Source organism: Platichthys flesus, chromosome 20 (genome assembly GCF_949316205.1).
Source record: "Platichthys flesus chromosome 20, fPlaFle2.1, whole genome shotgun sequence".
Lineage (NCBI taxonomy): Eukaryota > Metazoa > Chordata > Actinopteri > Pleuronectiformes > Pleuronectidae > Platichthys > Platichthys flesus.
Window position 1 is genome coordinate 8,941,705 of NC_084964.1, and position 18,116 is coordinate 8,959,820.

An 18,116-nucleotide genomic window follows, 5' to 3' on the forward strand; every position below is an offset into this window, starting at 1 on the left:
AGACAAAAAAAAGTTATTTTCATCCCTTAATTAATGAGAAGCCCATTTTATAAAAACTTCGATGCTAAAATAAAACATTTTAATTCAATGCCCTCACTTTCAATTAGCCTTCTGTAGCAGTTATAGTTGGGGTTGGATGAGCCTTGAAAAGCTAGCAAGAGCAGGCTACACTTTGAAAAAATGCAACTGATACATCCCACGCCCTTCCCATCTGCCCTCTCATCGAAGCTTCACCCCTATGAACCCGCTTGCCTGACAACTGCACGAAGCCTGCATGTTTTCGTGATTCAGCCGCTCAACTTCTGGCTATTGTCTCTGCGTCAGAGGTGTATGCCTTGGCATGTGAAGAATGGTCATCCGCAGGGAGAGTATGGTCAGGGTACACGCAGGCAGGCACTTCCTGCCAGGGCCACATGCACCAGCTTTTCACTTTATTTATTGATGGGTATCGGTCAGATTTCACTCTGGACAGGGCCAACAAATAGAGACAGACATCCATTGACAGTCACATTCACACCGTCAGTCAATTTACAGTCTCGAATCAACCTAATCCTCAATCTGCATGGCTTTGGACTCGCCAACACCTCTTTGTGACCAGCGAGTTCTAAATGTTGTTCCCTCACCCTCGATTCTGTCATGTTCACGACGCCAATGCTCCACTCAGCATTCTTGTGCCAGCTGTCCTGTCCTCGCCTCTCCTCTACATAGCAGCCACAGACGTACTCTGCTGTAATAGTTGAGGACATTTTACAAGGTAGCAACCAGGCGCTTTAAACACTAATGTGTTATATTCCTTATGGAAACAAAGAATATCTTGTTCATCGATGGCTCACTAAAATAACTTAGTGCGTCATGTGCTGTTATTTCTGTTCATTCTGGACTTGTCCAGACATGTTAACATCCTTTCTCTTAGGAACCAGTAAACAAACACTGGCGCACAGACACACCTTCGCTGTCTTTATTTCCCCGTCTGTCCTACTTTGCACTGGGATTCCCTGCTCTGTGACGCGTCATGGGATTGACCAGCTGTTGACCTCATCACACAGTTTGTGGAAAACCACACCCATCTTTTGGTTCTGCTCAGGTTTTCCCACTCCTCCCGTGTATTTAATTTTTTTAGTGCAACGCATTGTGTATCCAAGCCCGATTAGTTACAATGAAAGGAAGAACACTGCAGTTTTCCTGGTGCCATGCAACCAAAACACTTCCAATACACCCACACAGGAAGTACGTCCCTGTTAGAGTGCAAGGAGGGAAATCCCTGCTTGCATTGTGCCTGGTACTCACTGGACTGAGTCTAAGCAGTTTTCACAGGCCTATAGCCTGTGTAAGCAGAGTGTGTGCGTTTCTTTTTTTGGTAAGTTTGTATTTAACCCAGCTGTTTTTGGAATGCCGGGGGCCACCATGGGTCAGGAATGACGTAAGAGCGCAAGAACAGTGGGAGGGAAAACAGAGGCGGATATCTGCTATGGAATTCCTGAGTTCCGACTCCTTTCTGTTTTTGGAACACAATTGTCTGGTATTCGGTTGATCCTCCCTCAGTATTTTTCGGACTCTGTTCCTGCTCCCTTTGCCCTCCTGACCTCAGTGTGCCCATTTATTTTTGCACCCTTGTTTGTCCCAGCTCCTGCGTACATTTTTGTGTCCTTGAGACACTTCCAGGCTCGTGATTTAGTTTTTCAGATCATATTTTTCTATTTTCAAAAAGCACAAGACAAACCTGTTCTGTTACATGCAGCCCAATGCTGATTTTCCCACGGGACTAAACCGGTTCTTAACATCATCAGACTCCAGACTATTAAGTAGACGAACAGTAACTTGCAATCATCAGCTCTTTTCAGAGGTTGGTGACAGTCAGCCTAATGTTTACACTGACTGTCAGGCACCTGGCATGACTAGGACAGTGAATAGTCATCCTGCAAAGCTTCAGTCAGCCTCTGTCCTTAAGCCAGAATAGCTGCACCCCGCCATCAATGACAGTATTATATGTTGTCACCCGTAAAGCACAGAGTGGATCTCTGTAGTCCGGCTAGCGGACAGGAGAAAGCCTGTGTAATCAAGAAGGCCTTATTTAAGACCAACGACTCTGTCACAGCCCAGTGGCTGTTGCTTTAGAGAAACTTCCGATGAGTCATCTGTTTGAAAGATAACAATTTAGCATTGTTCCAAAGGGACAACCTTATCAATCATGTTTATGCTTTGACCCGTGAGGCCTCCAAGGCAGCTGAAAATCAAATCTCAAGGGTGTAGTTTCACGGTTGTAGGATGGAGACAAGTAAATGGTGTTGATGAGAATAAAGACACAGTGTGTAAGATTTGGGATCTGTCAACAGAACTTGAATATAATATTCAGTTATGTTTTCACCATGTTTTCATTGGCATAGAACAGGGTTGTCCAAGTCAATATAGTCCACATACAGACTATTTTGATCCCAAGACGGCATGACTAGTAAATCCAACAGTCTTTATCTGTACCGCTTATCCTTTTTTTGTGGGGGAGCTGGAGCCAATCTCGACTAGTAAAGCTTTTACCTAATAACCTAACACTTCCAAAGTCCTGTCGATTGTTGGTGCACAATTTCTGTAGTGTCCACCACGTCTTCACAAATTCCCTCTCAGAGTATGGCTTTTAATTTGATTTGTTGTTTGTTCTTATGTTGGCAGTAATTTAGCTAGCCTTCAGAGCTCCATCTCTGAACTCTCTGTTACGACCAAACTGAGGCTATTATTACCAACCTACAATTCAGTTACCCTGTTCTTGTTTATCCTTAGTTACTGTGTTTTTCACATTTCTACAACCAAATGCAACTTAGAAAGATTCCAAATTTAAATCGGGGAAGACTTGAGTCCTGACATTCGGAGATATTTATGCTCTCACATCTTTGGTTATGTGCAGATCGAACGGCGCATGGAGTTGGTGCGGGTGGTGTCCCACAACACGCACAAGAGGATGGTGTCCTGTCTACAGGGACACATCGGTGCGGACGCAGAGAAGAGACATGTAAGTCATAAAATTATTTTCCAATAAAACATTTATATTCATGCAGGATATTAACTGTCCTGGATGTGATGTGTAATAACAAAATCTTTCAGCCCTACCCTCCATATTAATTTTGAGTTTTCACTCTTAACAGTAAAAATGACAACAAAGTATCCACAGTAGACCCTCAGTGAAATATTTTTTTTGTGTTTTCTACCCCACATCATTCAAAAATGCACCACAGTCCGTACCACGCCTCTATACAGGAAATGGTCAGGTAAAGGACTGATTACTTATTCCACTCTCTGGTCCTCAGCACCACTCGCTCCATTTCCCATTCAGACATCTGTCATCTTTATTCACATTGCATGAAACTTTTTCCTTTGGGGTTTTCTGGTATAAAAGACAGGATGTTGAATAGTCATAAATGTTTTCGCACAAATTTAAACTGTCTAATTTTAAAAGGAAAAAAAAAAAAAGTGAGTGCTGTCATTTGATAGATGTCTTCCTTCCCTAGTTTGCACCTTAAGTACCATTTAACATCCGTATTTTCCTCCTTTTGGTCTGAAACCTCTCTTCCTCTTCCTGACTCTGTGAATTTACTGTTGTGCTCCTCAATGGAATGTCCTCCGTGGGTTTTCCATTGCACACTGAAGTTACTGTATCGAAATGGGTACTTTTGTGTCTATGTCTCAATATAAGTCTAATCACTGGCTTCCTCTATCCCTCTGCCACACGCACACAGAAAAAGCTTCCTCTAACGGCTCTGTCTCAAGCAATGGTGGAAGGTGGAAACCAACTGGGAGAAGACTCCTTGATAGGGTAAGTAGGAGATTGATTGACGTACAGCACATCCAGCTCCTTGTCCATGGAAAATGTTGCTATAAGGAGCAGATGCAACCTGGGAGAGTGTGAAATACAGGGCAGAGTATTCAGTCCATGTGCAATCTGTCCAGTTTTATTTTGAGGAGACTTTCAGCAGTTCCCTTTAGTGATGATCAAATCATTCATTGTGACAGAGAGGCAGTTTCTAGAAAATGACACGGCAGACATGTGTCTGTCTGGATGTTAAGAGGAAGAGAAAGTTAATCAGTCCGTCTGCGTTATTTTAAGGCCTGGAAGTTTTATTGCATCTAAATCACTATGTGCCCACGTGCGCAGCAATAAATGATACGATTACAGTAACGTGGTTTTGCTTTCAGTTATCGATTGAGAACAGACATAGAACTAGTGACCCAGACGGAGCTCCTTCTGTGTTGTAAAGATGAGGTGACGTGTCATTGCACTGTTTCCATTGGACCACACATCCTAACCTCATAGTGCTGATACGATAATGAGGCATGAATATGAGTATGTGGGATTTTAACACTCCTTCCTCTCTTTGTTCGGGTGTGTGCATTAACAGGAAGATGATGGAAGTGTGCGGCGAGGCAGAGAATCGTCTGGCATCAGAATTGATGCAACACGAGCTGCAGATAGAGAAGGACGTTCTGGATCCACTCAGCCAGCTAGCAGAGGTCAGAAACCTCACTTCTTGTGGACACCAGCACAGCGGAACAAAAGTTTAAATATTTAATAACACATTTACTGTTTGTTCTGCTTGGTTAAATGTTACATCCGTTATTCTCTGCTTTGTTTGGTCAAAATCGTAGTAGAAGAGATGAGTTGGGTCTCTTTTGAGTATTAACCGCCCACTTGCAGAAGAAATTGAGATTTGGGCAACAGTCACTTGTTTCCCATATTGGTTAGATTTAGTAACATGAGCCCTTGAGGTAGGAGAAGTAAAAGTCAAAACAAAACTAACTAATTCCCATCGCTATATTAGCTTAACACAATAACTTAAAGAATGTTCAGTTTTTTCTACGAAGTTTCCCCAAACATTATAACTGCTGGCTTATAGACAGTGATATCTTTGGACCAAAAACGATTTCGTTTGGAAAGAGCCAGGAACGAGATTCACAGGTATGCTGTGATTGATGTGATTCTTTTGTGCCATTTAAGAATAAAATGACATTGTTGTCACCAAAACAAACCAAAATAAATTAGATATTTATCATTTAACTGGCTAAAAGGCTAATCAGCAGAAAAATCGTAGTCACTCAGGAAGAGAAAAAACATTGTTTGCCAGGTCTTTATCACCCTAATTACTTTTAAGCCTGCTCAACATGTTTCGGGTGTAATTTTCTTAGGTGGACATCCCCAACATCCTGAAGCAGAGGAAACAGCTGGCCAAGTTAGTGCTAGACTACGATTCTGCCAGAGCAAGGTCCGTCTCATCACCACTTACCTTTTAACACAAGTCCACATCATTTCACATTGTGGTTCTGTCACATAGAAATAGTCTAAATTTTCCTTTGTCTCTCCAACTTCAGATGGTTGCAGGCAACCAAGTCAATAATCTCAGGAACAAATACACATTCACTGACGGCCAAGGCTGACCTACTCAAGGAGGAGGTGGATGAGGCCATGAACAAAGTGGAGCTTTGCAAGGTAACAAGCATGCAGACGATTCATATGTGTTTATAGTCGCGTTTATCAAGTTCACAGCCGGCAATATGTATTTGATCCTGAATGAATGGGAAGGCTAAAGGTCATTTATGCTCTTGGGGCAATGAGTAACAGAAATCCTGGATAGAACATTAAACCAGTACGTAAATCGTCACCTCAGTTGCTTTACAGTCCAAGACCCTCTGGCTCTCAGCTTGCTGACGCACACAAATGACTGAACATGCCCCGTCAGCTCCGTGCATGTGTGTTTGCATCTGTTCAGTTGAGTCACTTGTGACTTTTTACTTGTGTATTGGCTGCGTGATGTGTCAGGGTTTTCTGTCCAGGAAGCGCAGAGCCTTGTGTTTCCTTCTCCCCCGTTCTCCCTCCCAGTCTCTCTCCGGGCTGCCAGGAGCCAGGAGGATTTATGACTCACGTGGTGCTTAGCTGACCACTGATGTCCGTCCATGTGCCATCTAAAACAATCCGTTCTCTTGGTGGATGACGCTGTGTAGTGGAGATGGAGATCATTGATTTATTAATGACAGTTAATGCAGCAATACAGCTCTTTCCCTTTCTTGGCTTGGATTTGTATGCACTGTTGTAACCAATATTAGAGTAAAATTGTCTGGTACAGATCTCTTGGCCTATGTAACAATGTGTATGTGTGTTTACACATTTTGAAAAATCGCCAATGACTCGTGTTGTTCTCAAAAACTTACAGTCGAATAAGTGTAATTTATACTGTATCTATTATACGCTATTATGAATATAGAAAAAACAAATACAACCAAATATAGTAATATAACTTTAAAAAATTTATGATGAAGGCACATCTTTTCTTCTTTGTTTATTCTGTAAATACAAGTTTTCATATCTAAAAACATAAACACAGATGCTGACATGTCTTTGAAAGGCTCTTATTGGCTGATACTGTGGGCCATCTGATATATTGGTCATGCTCTAATATAAATAACGTTAGCATTAAGTGTTTTGTTATCATTCCGTGCTCCTCCTGTTTAACTTCCCCTATTTCCTCCACAGGATCAACTTGCTGCCGACATGTACAGTTTTTTCTCAAAGGAAGGCGACTATGCCCGTTACTTTGTAATGGTAAGCTCAGCGTGTCAGCAAGTCTAACATGTGTTTGCATGAGTTCCTGTGGGAATATTCACAGCTGCAGAGTAACTGGGGGGGGGGGGGGGGGGGTTGAACACAGACTTTGCCTGAACTTTTATTTACTTTGCTGTCATGTACTTCACTGCTTGTCTGATTCTACTGACTCTCTATCTCTCTCTGTTTCTGTAGCTCTTGGAAGCTCAAGCTGATTACCACAGAAAGTCTCTCACTCTTCTGGAGAGCGTCTTGCCCACCATCCAGGCTCAACAAGGTATAATACACGTAAACAAGCCTTTTCACTCACACCCAGTTAACACGAAACAGAGCAATCGCACACAACACTGTGTGCGGCTTGTAACACGGGACCTCTTTTATATGTGTTCTGGAGAATGTGTGCGTGTTTTTCTCTGGTGCCTCTGTTGCGTGTTTGTGTTTCTAATTCACTTCAAGAAATGAACCAGCTACTGCACTATTCAGTTACATCACTCTGTTTTTCCAAAATTCTGAACTACACTTACCCCATTTAAGGTAGAAGGCCATAACTGAGGCGCCGATATTAAAGAACACCTCTGTGTTTTCCAAAAATAACCTATTTTCCACTTTACCCACAAAGTCTCCCATTTAAGCGCTCCCTGTTTTTTGTCTTTACCCTCTTGAGCTGTTAAAGGAGGTTGTTGTTTCCTGCACTAAACACATGTATCCAAACCACACAAGTCTGGTCTCCCAGCATGTGGTGATGACTCATTAACTACACACACACACACACACACACACACAAACACACACCTGGGTTTGTTTGTGTCTGCTCCACCAACCCCTCGCCATTTCAGTCTTCTGTCTCCCCATTCTCTCACATTAGCTCACACATGCACATAAATAGAGAAGGAAGGTCGAACAGTCACTCTTGCTGGCTGGGAGCATGTGGTTATTATTATTTATTTATTGGGGCGGGGGGATGGTGGTGAGGCTAGGAACTGGCCCTGGGGAGAGTTGTTGACCCAGAAATCAGCCATAGAGACCAGCAACAGACTGGTTCGCACTGAGTCCTGTGCAACATGAATAAAGTTACAGTATCTAGTCCCACTGCCACCCTCTCATTATTTATCTTCTCTTTGGTGATCAGACTCGTGGACAGAGAAGCCTGCGTTTGGCACGGGGCTGGATGAACACCTGAAGAGATGTGGAAGGGAGATCGCTCTGCCATTAGAGGCCTGCGTCATGATGCTTCTGGAGACCGGCATGAAGGAAGAGGTGAGGAGGTTAAGACAGAGACAGAGGGAGAGATCAGACAGGGACTTGTATAAACATGTCCTCTTCATTTGATCAATAATAAGTGTAGGTGGAAACCTAGGAGTGGAAAGTATGGATCACCCTCTTCTAATGATTGTTGGCTGTGCTATCTACTTGATTTCCTCAAATTGCGGCCCAAGCTGCACTTTAGTCCCCAACAAGACTCTTGTGAATCATATAGGGCATAATTATTCTAATGTATTCTAAAGGCAGTTGTTTGCCAGGATGTTGTACAGTGTGTCAACTTAAAATGATGATAGTATGTCAGGGCTGTCAGTCTCACTTTTTCTACCTGCCAATTGACAAATACTGATAAATACAACTTCAAATAATAGTGACCATCAACAGTCAGTAATGATTCCGAGGTATCTAAACATCGTTCTCCAGGTTAATTCCCTCTACAGTATTTTATACCATGGATTATGATTTTGTCTGTTCATCTTGATTGCTCTTCTGTTTTGCTTGTGTGACCATGTGTGAATAAAAGGAGCTGTCGCAGCTCATTAAAAGTCACACAAAGCTGTGGCTGCGATTAGCGGCTCTACTGGACATTGACGACACCGAGCTTTAAATCGTTTGCACGTATAAACATCTTAAGCCTTGAGGAGATGGGCGGACAGACAAACTGTAAACAGGGGAAACTCAGTAAAGTTGTTCCACAGACACTGTCGCTCTGGTGATTTATGAAATGCGATGTCCCTTTCCCGAAAACAAATTTAGAATACAATAGAATCCACTTTTCTCCTGTCAATAAATCAGAGCGTTTTGTATGTGTACGTGTTTGTGCAAATTTTTTTAGAAAAAAAAAGAAGTAGAGAGAGTGCAAGGGTTAACGGCAAAGGGCGTTATTTGTTGCCCTATTCATTCCCTGGTGAGCCCAGGCTGTGTCATTGTGGTGTGAAGACAGCTTTTGTTTATGTGTCAAAGTAAATAGCTTGATGGGCTGTGAGTGCATGGTGTATTTGTTTGCCTTCTTTAAGGTTTCATTATGTGCAGCTGGCTGGGGGAGTGTATGTAGTGGATTTATACACACAATCTATAATTGACTATTCAGAAAGTGTGTGTGTGTTTGATTGAAAGCAAGGGGCGGTGTGTGCACATTAAATGCCTGCAAGTATTGCTGCCGTTGTTTGTTTGCTGGCAAAGTTACTGTGGTGTATTTATCTTTTTGTGTGTGTTTGTGTGCGTGTGTCAGGGTCTATTCAGAATCGCAGCAGGAGCGTCAAAGCTGAAGAAGCTAAAGGCGGCACTGGACTGTTCCACTTCACAACTGGAGGAGTTCTACTCCGACCCCCACGCTGTTGCTGGTATGTCCGAAAACCAAGGCTACTTTTGAATAACTGTATTTTTTGGGGTATAAAACTTCAAACAGTTGATAAATGTGTCTACTTGACTTCTCAATCAGGTTCCATCACAAACATAAAGAGAAATATTATACTATATATTATGATATTTAAATTATTGGTCCGGAGGCAGCGACGCACCACTTCACATCTTAATATGTCATGTGTTCAGTGGAAGCAGATGTTAAAAAACAGAATGGAGAGTGGAGTGACGCGTCACGTGGCCCTTATATTAATTAACAAAAGCCCAAAAAATGGTCTGGTTAAGAATATGGTCAGAGAGACCCAGGCAACACAGATGACCTATTTTTCAGATGAGATTTTCTCTGTCAGTTATGATATGTGTCAAGAGTGGCACGCTAGCTGACAATAGCCTCAGAATATTAATCGTTGCTTTGCAGTACAGCTGCTCTAATGTCTTTCTCTCCCCCATTTCCATGTTACACTGTTCTATTTATATTAACTATATGAAAATTATTAATAGTACAATAATGTACCGAAACTTCCTGAGCCCAGTTTAAATGACGTTTTGTTTCAGGAGCACTGAAGTCCTACCTGAGGGAGCTCCCAGAACCTTTGATGAACTACCAGCTTTATGATGAATGGATCCAGGCATCCAGGCAAGGCTCACAACCTTATCACTGGAAATAAGACAAATCACTATACTGCAATTAGGAATGTATATTTGGACCAAGTACTACATGTCCCTGCTTTCAATCGTACATTTTGTTTTTTATATATCTAGTGTGACAGACCCAGACAAGAGGCTCCAGGCACTCTGGGTTGTATGTGATAAGCTACCAAAGAACAACAAATCCAACCTGAGGTTAGTAGTTTTATTGTTATACAAGTCGTGACAGTAATGCATTGGTTTTCCTGTGGTACGACCGTTTACATCTGTGCTCCCATGCAGGTATCTGGTGAAGTTTTTAGCCAAACTGGCTCAGGACAGCGAGACAAACAAAATGACAGCGAGCAACCTCGCCATTGTCCTGGGACCCAATCTGCTCTGGGCCAAAACTGAGGGGTGAGAGAGGGATTGAGAGGGAGGGGACAAAATTGATGATGAAAATGAAAAAAGAAAAGCGTAGATGTACATGACAGTCTTTGAAATGCATGATCCTGATTGTTGAATGGATTTCCGGAAACGATTGTCTGTTATTTTAGCCTATTTCATTCTGGTGAAAGAATCACATCGTTGCTCATCTACTCGTGTCCACCCAGGAGTCTGGCTGAAATGGCTGCAGCTACCTCTGTGCACGTGGTGACCATCGTGGAGCCCATTATCCAGCATGCAGACTGGTTCTTTCCTGAGGGTAGGTTCTGGACCCCTCCCCACCTCTTGTTTCTCTCCAGTCATTGTAGCCAGTCACAGGCTATCGTACATCAGGGACGCACGGTGAAGGATATTGATGTCGACTGCCTCGTAAGATAGACAGTCGGCATTGATCAAGCTTCCAGGCACCAAGATCAAAATCCCTCTCGTGTCTGTCTGTTGTTCCTGCTAGACCTCTCTGCAAGATGTACTTTATTTTATCTGGTTAAATCGTATCTGTCCCTGCAGAGGTGGACTTCAACGTGTCCGGCATGTTTGCAATGCCCATACCTGCATCAAACCACAACAATCACCTGGACTATGACTGCAGCACCATTGAGAGGAAGAGGCCTGGCAGTTCGATGGGACCAGAGAACGACACAACACGCAAAGACAAGTAATCAGCCATGATTTTCTCTTTCTTCTGTCCCACACAGTTGATCACTTAATCCAGTGAATTAATTCTTTGGAAATGATTTCACCAGTCCTTTTCTTTTGCTTCTAGTACATTTTGGGCTAATTTGGATTCTTATAATATGACCCTTAACACTGTTTTTACTGACTTCTCTCTGTGTGCTCTGGGCTTTTGGTGATTTCTCCCTCCTTTAATCTTTCTCTCTCACCGTCTCCCCGCCCTCCCTGTGTAGCACCCCTAACAAGCACTCGGACCACACCCTCCGTAGAGGCAGTCACACCTTAGGTAGAAAGCAGCACACATCACCTGCCTTCCAGCCTCCTTTACCCCCTGTGGAGGCTCCAGGGCAGGGGCAAGGTGCTGGGCAGGTCCCCCAGCCCTCAGCCGAGCCCCAGCCACAAGCTCCTCCAGGGGGGGCTGGGCCTGACGCTGGCCAGCATAGCTTGGCGCAGAGTTTGGCTGCTCTTGCAGCCGCTCAGCAGCTTCTAGCCCAGCACACAGAAGAGCTCAGGTAAGGGCTGCTCTCCTGCATCTCTGCTGCTGGTGGAGAATGTCACTGCATGCCATACAGACAGACAGACAGTTTTCATGTAGTGTGAAGACATATCTGCCATCTCTGTGAACTCAGTCATAGTGCAATTGATGCATGTTTCACTGGTAGATTCTAGACACCTCCTCATCTCACGGTCACTTTGGTTCACCTTGTCTCTCCCGCAAAAACCACAAGTTTTCTTACACTACCACCAGTTCCAGCTATGCAGACTTGTCTGAAGTCCGCCCACAGACAAGCCACGACAATGGCTGCTGTCATTCCGCTAACAGTCGCTTTCAGGGCCTCCGGACTTCCCATCCTTCTGCTTTTTTCTCCCACGAATCACTGGAATCAGCACCAACTGGCTCAAACTGCTTTGGGAGGCCTGGACCTTAGTGTCCGTTGTGCAGCGGCTGAAGGGTTTCTTTGATTTAGTTGGTGAAAGGACAACATTCACGTCCACACAGATAAGACTATTCAGCTCAGCGTTCTTTTGCTCCCACACACTCTGTTGGGAAGGTGAATTTAGAGACAACCAGATAAAAATTGTTACGTTTATTATCACGACACCTAATCACTGAGCTTTATTAAATACCACTCAGTAGTTTGATGCTCTTGTAGAAGCAGTGCTCTAGAATTTCAGATTTCAAATTAGTATGTTTTAAAAACCCTCTTTCTCTTCATCTCTCTGAAGCAACCCAAGGCTACGTGACTCCACATCCGGCCCGACCCCTCTGCTCCAGAGGAACGGCTCTGGAGGAGGGGGCCAGGCTGTGGGACACATGGGCACTGGGACCTCTGGGACCTCTGGGGCTGGATCCATGGGGCCCAGCCCTCACACGCTGCGCAGAGGTGAGACTCTGCACTATGGTACAAAAATATATATTTCATAAAAGGTCATCACTAATGCCTAATTATGTGTGAAGTTTGAATGGAAATGTATATTAATCCATTATCTTTTCTTCAATTAATCACATGTTTCCCCAACATCTTCCAGGTACCAAGAAACAGGCCCCTCCCCCTCCTAAACCGACAAACCCCCCTCCAAGCCAGCCCTGTAATTCAGTAAACCACGCCTCCTTGTCAGGCTCCTCCCAGTCCCTCAGCCCTACCCCCAGACCTCTATCCAGCCACTCCCCCGCCTCGCCCACCTCTCCGACCTCCCAGCCATGTGCCACGCCCAGACGCCACTCCAGCAACCAGCCACCGATCCAGGCGCCCAGCCATCCGCCCCCGGAGCCACCGACACCGACCAGTCCCCTGATGCCGCTCGCATCACTGGGCCAGTCCGGCGGGGACCAGCAGAGCTCGGACCCCTCTCCTCCGGGCACCCCGACCCCTCCGGACACCCCTCCGCCCTCCACCGCCACCCAGGATGCAGTTGCTCCTCCGTCCCCGTCGCCCTACCAGACGGGCTCCCTTCCCCGGCCGCGACCCGTCCCCAAGCCCCGGAACAGACCCAACGTCCCACCGCCGCCCCAACCCAGCCAACTGACCGGAGACACTAATGGGATCTGTGCCACTGCATATAAGATGATGGGTGAGTCCTAACTCTCAAACAACAACTGCATGTCAGTTTGCAGATGAATGTCACTGCTCAACACAGGATGTACTCTCTCTCTAATAGTCTTGCATTGTAATACCTCTACAGGTTAAAGAAGCACTTGTGAGAGGTTTGTTGTTAATTGACCTTTTCACTTTTTTGTTTGTGTCTAGAACTCTCACTCTTCATCATTGTCATTTTGTTTTGCCTGCTGCCACCACCAGGTCTCATTTACTGTAGCCCTGATGCACGACTCTCATCCTGCGTATTAAAGTTCATCAATTAAGAAACACATTTGAGATTTTGTTAATAAAAATATTCATATTACACAAGTGAGTTAATAGTCCAAAACCAGTTCTATATATTACACCCAGTTCACTTCATAGACTCTATATAAAGATGGACGACATAATTGCTTCACAAAAATGAAGCCTAATCATCTTACTCGTCCCATGTGGGCTGGCTGAAGTATAGGTCATGGATCCTGCCTCCTCCATGTTAGAGGTTGGGACGTCATGATTGACAGCTGAGACTGACTCGTGATTGGTGGAGAGCGTGTATCAAAGGGACCCTGTTACCACGGCTCCAATACACGATCACAATCGCGCAGATACACATCATCCATCTTTATTTACAGTCAGGATGATCATCACGAGTCACTCACCTTTTTTTGCTGTCACTATAATGTAACATCACCAGTGAGGGTTTGAAAGTGATGAGTTCTTACTGAGGCTGAAAAACTGTGATCATTTTCAAACCCTCAGCTGTCAGTGGGCAGTTTGCTATTTTGCATTGTTAAGTATTGTTTGACTTATTTAATGTATATAATGTTTCATTTGTCATCGTGGTTGTTGTTAATGAGTTTTAAAAGCAGCATCCCTTCATCCAGCATGTGTACTGCTACTAATACTACTACTACTACTGTCATGCATGTTGTAACTGTTCTTGTCTTGAAATTAATGTCTCATCTGTAGATGCTGCTCATGTTCAGAACAGACCATCAGAATCCTAATCCTGAAAACACATAGATTTGTATATATATATATATATATATATATATATATATATTTTAACAGTATCAACTCAGATTTTCCATCTGCTCTCTGTTCCTGTTGCCCTGCTGCTCTTATTCTCTGACCAAACAGCGCCTCCTGCTGTTCAGCCACTGAGCCTTTGCAGCTGCTCACACTATGGAAACTATTACACAGCCTCACTGGATGGCACACTTGGCACCGGCTTGAACGGTTTTCATGCTGCAGGATGAGGCTGCATGTGTTTGTGATTAGAGCTTACATGTTCTTATAATGTGGGCATGAATAGTGTGTTTATCCTGTGAAGGATGTTTATGTTTTGTTGTGTGTCTGTGTGTGTGTGTGTGTGTGAAACGTCTGCATGAGTGGAAACTTCCAAACACTATTAAAACAGGAGGAGTCTGTTCTAGCTGATGTTCTCCTTTGAGTTTCTGCTCTTCCTCGTCTTCTCACTCTGATTTATTTCTCCCTCATCTTGTGTCTGCAGACCCGGCCATGTCTTTCAAAGGGCTGAGTCGAGCGTTGGTCCCTGAGTTCGCTGTAGAGCAGCAGCCAGCGATGAGCCCTTCATCCTCCTCCTCCTCATCCACCTCCTCCTCCTCAATGCTGCCTCCTCCCAATGACTGTGACCTGGACACTGAGAGCACCGTCCTATAAGGAGGAGACAATGACACACTCTGGTCCAGAAACACCCCTCACACACCTCCTCTCATCATACACACACCTCAGTTAGTCTCCTCCTGTTTCCTGCAGCCCTCCTCACACTGAGACCATCCTCCGCTGCTGTCCAGCACCAAGACCGACTCTTAACGTGACATAACGTACCTTCTTGCGGCCATGATGAACGTCACAGAGCTCTCAGTGAATAATGGCTGGGCTAGATGATTGTTTGTCTTCCTCCCAATGTACACAAATGATTCACATCATTTGGAATCACAGCAGGGATCGTGGTGCAGAGCCGCTGTATCCAGGCTCAGCTGACACGCTCGGCCAATCCTGAGTCGCCCTCAGCTGTCAATCAGGACGTTTCACCCCATTTCTATAGCATTAAATAACTAATTAAACCCCCTGAACAAGAACCACCTGAAATTATTTAAAAAATCGATTGATCTGACTTTATTTTGCTCTATGTCCCATCCACTAAGCAGGCAGGGATTATGACCTATACTTCAGCCAGCCACCAGGTGGCAATCAAAACGAGTTTGTTCAACGGTGATGATTTTAGATGGTTAATGTCATTTTGTGTTCAATACACAACACTCTCTAACTATCGCAACTTAAGCAGCACGTTGTTGTCGGTATGTTTGATTTACCTGCAAGTTAACTAGTGTAGCTAAAGCGTAGTAACATCACTTACTGTTAAAACTACATTAATTGTCTTACAAATACTATGTAGTTGCTGAAAGTAAATGAATGGGCAGACATTTTCATAATCGATTAGGTTTTAAGCAAAATGCCAAAATGAAATGGTCCCAGCTTTTTTTAAGTCTTTCATGATAATTAACATGATCTTTATCTCTAAGCACATCACCAGATTGTACAATTCTCTTTGACTCATCTTTGAATTGAACTGACCTCGAATCAGTTTCTCTGCTTCACCCGTTTCAATCTCAAGCTGTCGGCCATTATTCACTCACTGAGTCGTTTTGACTACCATGACGGTGCCACGTGTCTTTGTGAGGAGACGTGGGACACACACACACGCACACACATACACAGAAACACACACCTCCATCTTCATACAGCGCTCCCTGCAGAATGACCTCCAGACAATCAAACGGCAGAGCACGAGGACAGAAGACTCACCAGTGACGCTGTCAGACATTGATACGTAGCAATATGAAGCACGGCCACTGACTGTGCACAGAAAGGAATGGGTTGTGAGGTGAGGGGTTTGGGGGGGGGGGGGGGCGGACGCTGTGAAACCCACAATATGGACTGACGAGACCCCTGTTTGGAATTTTGGTGTGAGGTGTTGTTTTGCATTTTGTACTGTTGAAAAAATGGCCTTAGAAAAAGATGAAGAATAAGATGGGGGGGGTATATCTACAGCATGGGGTGGAGGGGTGGTCGGGGGAACAGCAGGTGAAGTAGAAACCAAAACTGTTGCGTAACATGTAGCTGGTGACTGCAGGTTTCCAGTCGTCGATTTCCCCTCCTTTGTTCTTTGTAAGGAAACCCTCCCTCCCCGGAATCCTCGGTCACTCATGTATTTATTTACCAAGTTCTGAAAACACACACATTCCCTGTGGCTAGACTTAATTAATTCAGTCTTTAAAGTGTAAATCATGCCTTATGGGTTCCTCGCAGAAGCCCCTAATAAGCATTATATGATATTATCTATTTACTGTACGGAGGATGTACTTGGCTCCCAGTACTTACAGTATTTTCCAAGAAGCTGTCTTGGCAACAGTTGTGTTTCAGGGATGTGAGGACGGTGACTCAGCAGCAGCAGTCGTCTGTGTATGTGTGTGTGTGTGTGTTTGAGAGAGTGTGTGTGTGGGTGGTTCTGTGTCGTTCCTCGGGAGATGTGTATTTAAATGTGTTGACTTGTTTGGGTTGTTTTCTTTTTACGAAGCAGAAGTAGCAGCGTGAAGCCTGAACACAATCAGTATTTCAGCCTTCCATCCGTCTCTTTGTTTCCTCTGGTTGTTTGCCGGGACGTTACACACAACAGACTGAGTGTGTGTGTGTGTGTGTGTGTGTGTGAGTGTTTGAGTGAGTGAAAGGAGAGCTTTGAAACCAGCCTCTTGATCCTGAACAGAAAGACACGTCATAAAAACAGCTATTGCACTTGAGCGCAGGCCAATGAGTGGTTTCCTGGTTAAGAGGTATTTTTTTTTCTTATTTCCAGTCTCTCCCACTGAGCTGAGGGCACACGCCGCTGTGATCCCTCAGTAGTGACGTGGCGTCAGATTGATGTGTTTTATTTTTTAGCCAGGTCAAACGATGAAGAAAAATGGCTTTATTGTATTTTCTGTGTAAGCTTTTGGATTTTTCTTTTCTTTTCTGGCCTCAAACGTAATGCAGAGTCCCGTTCCCAGAGAACCGACTCGACATGGTACCTATGGAGAGAGACTCGGATGCTGCGGTTGGATGGCCCCTCCCCCTGCTGCACCTTGCTGCCTTATCCCTGCGCATCAAGCTCGAAGCTTCTTTAACGACAGAAAGCTGCATTGACACTAGAGACTGATGATGATGCTGCGTTTTTCAGCTCCATAGTTTTGTACGTTGGCTGTTTGGTCGGCTTAAATGTGGAATAGAAACATGTAATAGGAATGCTTGGTTATACCCCCTTTCCAAAGAAATAAAGTATATGAAGAAACTATTTCAATGTGCTCATGATTTATACGTTTGAGCAATATTATGACAGGAAACATGTGAGTGACACGTTTCTGGTTATTAAAGCTGAACATTTAGTTTCAAAGCAAAACATTAAATAGTCATGATTAGACAAGAAAAAGTCAAAGTTATGAGTCACAGTTCACCCTAAACTAGTTGTAAAGGTAATAATCGGAGAATTATTAACTTGTCAAAACATGAATATATCCATCAAAAAAATTGTTATATGTACTTTGGAATGTTAATACAGATTTTGTATTTGACCGGATGAGGAACACAATTATTTTCTGACACTAAACTTACTTTCATATCTCATGGTAGAAAAAAATAATGCATCCATCATCCAGAGTTGACGGTGAAATATCCCAGAGGTGGATGATGCCATCTTGCACTCATGTCGGTTAAATGCATCTCAGCTGTCGATCCTGACGTTTCACCCGGTTTTTAAAGAATCAAATAACGAAAAAACAAAATGTTACAGATGCCGGTGTGTGAAGGACTAAATAATATAAGGTCATTTTAGTTTTTACCATCACCAGAGAGCTAAACTGTAGAGATGGTTTGACTTTAGAGGAGCAATTGGGTGTTTATGATGTAAACTAACAAACAACGTATAAAAACATGTCAGATTAAATTGTGCATGTATCAACAGACTGTTTTAAACTGGGTCTGGGAGATAAATCATGAAAAAGAATATACAAATCATTTTTACACCTCCT

General features: G+C 43.8%; 1 protein-coding gene across 4 annotated transcripts in view; it reads left to right on the forward strand.

Annotated features, from left to right (window-relative positions):
- Nucleotides 1-17,383, forward strand: part of arhgap17a (Rho GTPase activating protein 17a) — a 28,258-nt gene extending 10,875 nt beyond the window's left edge. Inside the window, exons 3-22 of one of the 4 annotated variants that reach the window (XM_062413913.1) lie at nt 2,897-3,001; nt 3,225-3,257; nt 3,726-3,802; nt 4,386-4,497; nt 5,170-5,246; nt 5,353-5,470; nt 6,512-6,580; nt 6,776-6,857; nt 7,710-7,837; nt 9,072-9,183; nt 9,758-9,839; nt 9,965-10,045; nt 10,133-10,246; nt 10,444-10,535; nt 10,784-10,931; nt 11,182-11,460; nt 12,176-12,333; nt 12,479-13,021; nt 13,133-13,154; nt 14,543-14,679. In XM_062413913.1, the coding sequence (XP_062269897.1) occupies nt 2,897-3,001; nt 3,225-3,257; nt 3,726-3,802; nt 4,386-4,497; nt 5,170-5,246; nt 5,353-5,470; nt 6,512-6,580; nt 6,776-6,857; nt 7,710-7,837; nt 9,072-9,183; nt 9,758-9,839; nt 9,965-10,045; nt 10,133-10,246; nt 10,444-10,535; nt 10,784-10,931; nt 11,182-11,460; nt 12,176-12,333; nt 12,479-13,021; nt 13,133-13,137 (2,415 nt within the window). In that variant the 3' untranslated portion in view covers nt 13,138-13,154; nt 14,543-14,679. Of the gene's footprint in view, nt 1-2,896; nt 3,002-3,224; nt 3,258-3,725; nt 3,803-4,385; nt 4,498-5,169; nt 5,247-5,352; nt 5,471-6,511; nt 6,581-6,775; nt 6,858-7,709; nt 7,838-9,071; nt 9,184-9,757; nt 9,840-9,964; nt 10,046-10,132; nt 10,247-10,443; nt 10,536-10,783; nt 10,932-11,181; nt 11,461-12,175; nt 12,334-12,478; nt 13,022-13,132; nt 13,155-14,542 lie in introns of all 4 variants that reach the window. The other 3 variants (XM_062413911.1, XM_062413912.1, XM_062413914.1) reach the window with 3 other exon arrangements.
- Nucleotides 17,384-18,116: the final 733 nt, after the last annotated feature.